Source organism: Benincasa hispida, unplaced genomic scaffold (assembly GCF_027475165.1).
Source record: "Benincasa hispida cultivar pf3 unplaced genomic scaffold, pf3_genome.v1.1 HicScf1848, whole genome shotgun sequence".
NCBI lineage: Eukaryota > Viridiplantae > Streptophyta > Magnoliopsida > Cucurbitales > Cucurbitaceae > Benincasa > Benincasa hispida.
The window spans coordinates 577106-585862 of NW_028326240.1; the positions used below are offsets into that span (position 1 = coordinate 577106).

An 8757-nucleotide genomic window follows, 5' to 3' on the forward strand; every position below is an offset into this window, starting at 1 on the left:
TGCAGCTCCGATCGAGACAATTTTGTAAATTATGGGTTGTTTTATCTTGGGGACGACGTGACACTTCTGTAGAACTGCTTGCACACTTGGGCAGATCTGCAAAATGTCTTAAAGAGAGCGAGATCCTTGACTCAGCCTGTAACAAGTCCCTGTTTTGCAGGTTCTGTTTTTTCCAGATGACTGTTATTCGTTACTGCTCACAAATCTTGATCGTCGGAGATAGCCGATTCCAACAACTTTAAAGAAACACATGGAAGTTGTGTTTCCTCTTTGTAATACAATCTAGGAAAAAATATTTTTTTATTCTTATCCCCTAAATTTAAAAAATACTAACTATAGTTCATCTATTAATGGCGTCATTAATTTCTCGGGGATAAAAGATAATCATGGTAAAGCATATAATAAACAATCCACTCACACACCACACCTATAAGTAAATTCTATTTGATGATAAATAAGTTGCATTACTTTCACCTCAATTTCCAACCACAACATATAGTCTCAGTTTTAATAAATTGAAGAATAAGTTCAATTTCTAGTTTACCAACTTCCACACACAAGGATTATATTTTAAGTATTTTGTTTTGATCCCAAAAATTAAATTAAAATATGTGTTATTTTGATTATTGTCATAATAACTCAGGCTCAATTAACAAAAATTTGATATAAACCATGTATTATAAGAGTGGACTAGATTTACGAAATAATTTGCATATACTATATGTTACTAGTAGATCGACTAGACTAGACATATTCAGTGCATTTAAAGAAAATGATGGACATATTTCACCAATAAAGTTCAAGGATCATACTTTAAATAATTTAAAGGTTTATGCTAAAATGAATATAATTATAATGTTCAAAACTTATGACTAATTTTAGAATTTAATTTGAAAAAGAAAAAAAAGTTGGTGGTCGACGTCACTTCGAAAGTTCACCAAAATCTGAGTCTTGAGATTTTCCACGACATTGCTTCAAGGAAAATGCTTTCTATTATATTGCACGTTTGGCTTTTGGGCCCATTTACAATTCATTCAAATTAAGTGGAGGAAATTAAAAAAACACAAAAAAAAAGTCTTGAGAAGACTCATTGGTTTGCTGAAAATGGAACTTTCTATGATGGGTTAGTTGAAAATTTTTAAATATTAGAGGGCACAATCTCCCAATTTCCATTTATTTTGGTGCCTTTTGAAAACTTACTTTTGAGTATTGGCAGATGAGAATTCTCCCAACAACTAATCACAATTAACTGTAAGGCTTGAATTAATGTTAGTGTTGTGTTACTATTACCACTAGGCTTATCCACCTTGATTTGACTTACCCACTAATTCGATAAAAACTTTAAAAGTGGATAAAAACTTTGGTCGTTTTATCCTAAAATCCTAATTAATCATTGATTTTTTTTTTATTAAAATTGCACAATTTAATTCATCTAAATTAGGACGTTTTGGATGAATTGAAATGACCGGAGAAAAAAGATCTTTCAAAAAAATTGTTTTTATTTGAACTATTTTGATAAAATATAACTAAAATGTACTTTAAAAGCTATTTTGAATAGTTGTCAAACGCTCCATTTTTTTTTTTTCTAAAATGACTTATTTTTAAAATTGGATACTTGAAAAGTTCATCCAAACACACCCTTAGTTTATATGAAATTTTACGATAATTAAGGGTGTTCAAAAAAACCTAGCAACCCGTTGGACCAACCCAACCCAAATTATAAGGGTTGGGTTGTGTTACAATTTGCAAGAATCGACATTCGAGTAACACTTGTCTGCAAGTTGAACCAGTAAGACTCATCCTCGTTGTTCCTTTCTCTCCCTTTTCTCTTGTTCGACACTTATCAGTCAGTCAAATCAATCAGTTCTACAGTAGAACGAGACATTCACTCGTTGGTCATCCTCTACCGATACTCTTTGGAGGCAAATAGTCGTGGTCCACCCCCAAATCAGCCATCGTTGGAGCCAATAGTCATCCCTCACCACCAGATCTACCACCATTGGAGGCAAACAGTCCTCGTCCACCACCAGATCTACCATCGTTGGAGACAAATAGTCACCACCAGATATGCTACTTTCGAAACCAAACAGTTGTGGTCCAGTAGCTATTTTTATTTTATTTTAACCCTTACGTTTTAGATTTTAGATTTTGTCCTCGGATTAAAGTTGGATGCGGAGGGATCACTCATATCGAACTTCATCGTGAGTTCAATTTGTATAAATTAAAATTGTTGAGTTTTTTTTTTTTTTTTTTTTGTTTAATTTGTGTTCATTGTCAGCGTTGTGTTTATAAGTATTTGTCGAAACCCTCTAATTGTTAGCGATGTGTTCATCGTTGAGTCCAATTTGTGTTCATTGTTGTCTATTGTTCAATAGTTTATTGTATATGCATGATTGAAGCAACACACAATTTAGATTAAATCAAAGAAAACAAAAATGATGCATATAAAAATAACACTAACCTGATGACCCAACTCGACCCAGGGTTGGTCCACTTGTACAGAACTGACAAAGGTTGAAATTTGACCACAGAAAAACCCTCTAATCCGACCCAATCCAATCCGTATACACCCTTGACGATAATGTTTAGATATATACTTAAACTTTCAGTTTTAATTTTCATGAATACAATCGAAAAAATAATGGAGGAGAAGGAGATGAGTTTAAGGGTGTTCGTGGGTTGGGTTGAGTTGAAAGACTTTTAGACCCAACACAATTGTTCGGGTTATAAATTTATTCGATCCAAATAACTCTTATTAAAATATGAACTCAACCCAACTCAACCATGAAACATTTGGGTTGGGTTAGTACGGGTTAATCAAGTCATTTATTTAAATTTGTAATCTGGAAAGAAGTAAAATATTAATACGTAAAAATTTGATTTAATTATTTTTATATATTGAATTAAGATTAATAACTCAATTTCAGTTTATATAATGAATTTTTTTTAAAAAAAGTATTTAAAAAAAACTATTTTTAAAAGTTTTGGAGAATAAATTATCCAAAAAATAATGAAATGAAATAAAACTAATATATATATATATATATATTGTATTATGTAAAAAAATATAAATTTAAAGTTAATAATAAGTCGAGTTAGTTCAGATTGATTTGGGTTATTTTAGGTGAACCCATGATTCAATTTAAACCATAGAATTTTCATTTATTTAATCCCAACCCAAATTGCACGAGTTGGGTTGATTAGTTTTTTTCGGATCATCGAATTTTTTTGAACATCCCTGTCTGACTTAATTTTAAGTAAAAACATCTCTTAAATTTTTAGAAATGGAATTATTCATATATAAAATAATTCAAATGTAAAATCCTATGAAAATTCATTGCTTCATCTAATTTATTAATAAATCTTTATCATCAACATGCTAGTTAAAGTTGGATGTGACTGACTCATTGACTTAGATTAGGGAGATTTTCAGAAACAGAAAAATAAGGAAAACTATCTATAGAAAATAACAAAATTTAATCTTCTTGGATAGAGATTGATAGAGGTAGATAGAAGTCTATTAGAGATGGATATTGATAGAATCTATCATTGATACTATGTGATAGACACTGATAGATTCTATCAATGTCTAACGGTATTTTTTTTTTTTAAAGTTTTTTCTATAAATAATTTGACATTTGTTCTATGTGTAAAAAATTTTCTTTAGATTAATAAACAATTTTTTGACAAAAAATAAAATAACAAATGTAAATAAAATAATTTGATGTTGATATGACACTATTTCTTAAAAACCTTCTTCTGAAGAACTAAGAAGCCTCTTTAATTTGTGTAATGCATTGGCAAAATGATGGTCCTCTATTGCAAAGATAACATCCTAACCTTTGCCAACTTTAAATTCTCATGTATTAGAAAATTCAGTTTAGCAAGATCTAGATAAAAACTCTAGGTCTTCTTAGACAACAATTTTATTCTTGATTTTCTCTTTCTGAAAATTAAGCCTATCAATTTAATAATCTAAATTAACTTAGAATTCAAATGAATTTTGAAAAATGTTGAAAACTAATAAATAAATAAATAAGAGTGAGGAAAGGAGTATAATTTTTAAAAAATAACAAAATTGTTATCCAGCATGACCTTAATTATTAATTTTTATTATTTATAAAAAAATAAGGTAATTCAACCAGGTAATTAGTTACGATATTATAACACATCTGTAATAATGTTTTAAAGTTGTATGAATGAACCATCTATATTTGTGCATTCTACTCTCTAATCACACAAAAAAATATAAATATTTAAAAAGAAAAAAGTAAATTATCATATGGCGAATTATGATGAGACAATTGAATGTAATATATAAAAATGGATGCACTTAGATGCATCAAAGTAATTTTCTCCTTTTAACGTGTAACATGGGTGAGATGTTATATTTTCTTAATAATGTGTTTTTATTTTAGCAACCTAATAATGTAGTTTATATTTGATTAATGCGTCGAAATTTATTACAAGAGGTCAGAATAAATATATTACAAAGTGACAATGATCTTTAAAAAAAAATTAAAACTAATTGCACATGTGGATCTATTATTTAATCCATAATTAGTGAACTTTATCCAAAAATTACAAAACTTGTCCTGTCACTTATGACTCCACATTCCACCAATGATTTTAAGTTGACTTAGAATGTACGGAAAAAGTCATGAATGGAGATTAATTGCGAGTTGGAGTGCAAGCTGAAATCCCAAAAAAATTAATGAAACCATGCAATTAAGGTGAACCTCTTTTACCAACAAGAGCTTAACTCAATTGACATAGTATTCAAATTAATATCAGAATTATGTCATGTCTTAACGTTGGTAGAATCGTTAGGTGTCAAACAAATAAGTAAATATGCAAATATGCTAAGAAGAAGAAAAGTCGGTCGGGATAAAAATTAGACAAATATATGGCTTATTTGAGAAAAATACTCAATGATCTTTTGTTCGAAATGAAGATTGCTGGAATGCAATTAAACTCTCACATTTGCTAAGTAAGAGGAAGACCATGAGATAATAAATGAAGAAAAGTATTAATTGTATAGACATGTGGAGGATTATTTTAACAAAATATATTAACTTTTGAGTATATTTCTAGACTTTTAAAAAACTTACTTTTTAACCTTTAAGCCATGATTTTTTTACAAAAATTTACCATTTTCTTCCGTAAAAATAAATGATGAGCATTGATTTGGTGCTCATGTGTATTTATATATGATATTATTTATAATTTTACAAAAATAAAATATCGTTGTCATTATTGATTGGATCTTTAAAACATAAATTTAAGATTATTTACATAGCCTAGTTTTATACATAAGTTATCTTCTATATCAATTTACATGAATAATATCGTGTATGTATATTTTTCTATTTTTATATATTAGGAATCACATCAAACTTCATCTTACTCAAACGAGAAATATATATATATATATATATATATATTTAGTACTACTTTCACAAAAACAAATTTCAAAATTGTATGATATAAACATAAAACTTTTAAAAACTTAAAAGTATAATGAAACAATTTATCTAAATATTTTGTATAGGTTCACCTAATAATAACATAACTTTTTTTTTTTTTTTTTTTTTGTAAAGTGTAAAATTAAAAAAGTAGTCTATATTGGGTCTGGTTAACATGGTTCAAATTTTTTTTAATCAGTTTCCTAGTTAATTTTATCCGTCTAATGGAAATTGGTCAATTCACCACTAAATGCTCAACTTTATGATTAAAGTTTTAATTTGGAGAGGAACATAGGTTAACAAGTACAAAAACATATATTGTCAACTTTGAAATTAAAACCTTGCCTTTTCTCCTCTATATTCGAAAAATTTTAAATTAAAATTCGACTTAGTTTCAATATAATTTTTATAATTTTAAACTTTTTTCAATTTATCTCTATAATTAGATTGAATCTCCAAACCGTCTATTTTTTTTTTATTTTAACCACTTGTTAAATTCACTTTTTATAATTTTACTCCACTCTAAATTTTAATGAAGTTAACTAACACAACCAAATAACAACTATCATCTTATCACCGCAAAAATTTGTAACCCAAACTATTTCAATTTAACAGTTTTTATAATGATAAAAAAAATATACTTGCAATCTAAGAATTTGGTTTAAAAGACTATAGGTGAATGATAATTGACATATATTTTTTAAAAATAAACTTGTTTAAAAATTATTTTGATCTTTGTATTTCAATTTTTATTTATTTTGGTTCTCATGATTTCAAAAAGTTTATTTTCTTATCGGCACTTTTTTAAAATAGACCATTTTAATCTCTTCTATTTCATTTTTCTCAATTATTTTAATAAAAAAAATTACTATAATACTTCATTCGAGGGGTGTTTATGGATTGAATTGGGTTGGATTGAAAGACTTTTTAGACTCAACTCTTAGGTTGTAAATTCCTTCAACCCAAACAACTCTTATTAAAAAAAATATACCCAACCTAACCCAACCCTGAAATATTTGGGTTGGGTTGGTTGGGGTTAATCGGGTCATTTATTTAAAATTTTATTCTAAAAAAAGAAAAATGTCTAATTTAATATTTTCATATATTGAATTAAGATTAACTACTTAATTTCAATTTATATAATGAAAATTTTCTTTCTAAGGTGCAAAAAAACTACTTTTAAGAATTGTTGAAGAATAAATTATTAAAAAAATATTGAAATTAAAAAAAAATAAAATCGATATATGTATAAATAATTGTGTTATAAGTAACAAAAAAAATATATATTTTTTAAAATTAGTAATAAATTCGGGTTGGTTCAGATTCGTTTGAGTTGTGAACTCATGCTCATGAACCAACCCAAACCATAAAATTTTTACTTATTGAACCCAACTCAACCCAAACCGCACGGATTGGGTTGATTGATTTTTTCAAGTCATCGGATTTTTTTAACACTCCTACTTCATTCGCTATAAATTTCTTAATATGTAGCCTCATGTTTGTATTAAACAATTTTACTTATGTATAAAATTTATGTTAAAATTTTGCAATTATATATAGATCAAAATAGTCACTTTCTAATAGTGTGCTTATATGTTAACTAAATCGGATGTCTTGAAAATTTTTGTTTTATATATTAGAGAATGAGAGATTCGAATCACATATATGCTAATAGTTGCATTAGGCTCGCTTTAACAACATTTTGGAACTTTGGGATAAAAAAAAAAAAGGGGTGATTAATTTTTATTTATGTTGCCACGCGGCAAAATCCTGGCGGAGGCAGCGGCTGGCGCTGGGCACTCGCCGTGCCTCCTGACAAGTGCAGTCTGTTACTCTGAATCTCCCTCGGCCTATAAATTCCTCACGCCATTTCTCACTCCACACACCATTTTCTCCTTTCTCTCCATTCTCTCTTCATCATTATTTTTCTTCTTGAATTTTTCTTACTAGCCATTGCTATTTTCAATAGGTGATCGTGTTTAATAAGAACACACAGTCACCGCAACCATGCCTGCCGGAGGATTCTCCACCGTCACCAAGAATGGCGGAACAGAGTTCGAGGCCAAAATCACTCCGATCGTCGTCATTTCCTGTGTAATGGCGGCAACCGGCGGCCTCATGTTCGGCTACGACGTCGGTGTTTCAGGTCACTACTCAAACTTTCTCCCTCTCTCTTTCTTATACTTTGAACAACAACACATCGCGCTATATTTTATATATACAACTCACCATGGTTTCAGTTGTCAGGAATCAGGACGACGTTTCTTTCTGATTTAGTTTGAAATTAATATCGATATGATTTCAAATCTGAATCTTTGTACACACAGTGATTTTGTGATTATTGATGTAAATCCTCAACTTATGGCCATTTACGATCGCCTGTGTATTTCTATAATGACGACGACGCGATGTACTTGTACTTGATTATACCACTCGATTATCAGTCGCCTTCTTGTGGTTTTTCCTCTTTGATCAATTTTGGCTAATTGAAATTCTGAACATATGGCTATTATTACGATTGATCGACTGTGTTCTGAGATGACGACAGTTACAGTATATTTTGTGCTATAAATTAGCCTAAAATTATAGAAATATAAATTAGCGTAAAATGTTGAGATTTTAATTTGCTAATTTATAGAAAAACGACGATGTGCTGGATCGATTACCTTACCAGTAGGCCTTATTACGTTTTTTTTTTAAAATCAATTTTTGGTTAATCGATAAACGCAGGAGGAGTTACTTCGATGCCGGATTTCTTGAAGAAGTTCTTTCCGGTGGTCTATCGAAAGACGCAGCTGAAGGAAGAAATCGATAGCAACTACTGTAAATACGATAATCAAGGCCTTCAATTATTTACGTCGTCGCTGTATTTGGCCGGTTTAACGGCGACTTTCTTTGCTTCCTACACCACCAGGAAGCTTGGAAGAAGGTTAACGATGTTGATTGCGGGCGTCTTCTTCATTATTGGAACCGGCCTTAATGCCACCGCTGAAAACCTCACGATGCTCATCGTCGGCAGGATCTCGCTAGGCTGTGGGGTTGGGTTCGCCAATCAGGTATATTTAATTTTACAAGTTCTGATTGGCATTAGATGGTGGGTTGGTGGAATAAACAAAACGTCCAAATTGCGTCTTTTTGTCTTAAAAATTTTTAAATTCATGTTTTGTCTACAAGTAATAATATTTCACTTTTTTTTTTTTTTTTTTTAAATATGATTATTTCCAAATATACAAAAATGATCCAACTTACTCACAAATATAGCAAAATGTTACTACCTATGAGACAATGATAT

General features: G+C 29.5%; 1 protein-coding gene across 1 annotated transcript; it reads left to right on the plus strand.

The window, feature by feature from the left end:
* The first annotated feature begins 7345 nt into the window (after nucleotides 1-7345).
* On the plus strand, nucleotides 7346-8735 carry LOC150030509 (sugar transport protein 13-like). The gene is made up of 2 exons (XM_090309658.1): nucleotides 7346-7611; nucleotides 8196-8735. The coding sequence occupies exons 1-2, from the start codon at nucleotides 7473-7475 to the stop codon at nucleotides 8672-8674; spliced, it is 618 nt and encodes a 205-aa protein (XP_090165784.1). The 5' UTR covers nucleotides 7346-7472; the 3' UTR covers nucleotides 8675-8735.
* The last annotated feature ends 22 nt before the right edge of the window (nucleotides 8736-8757 follow it).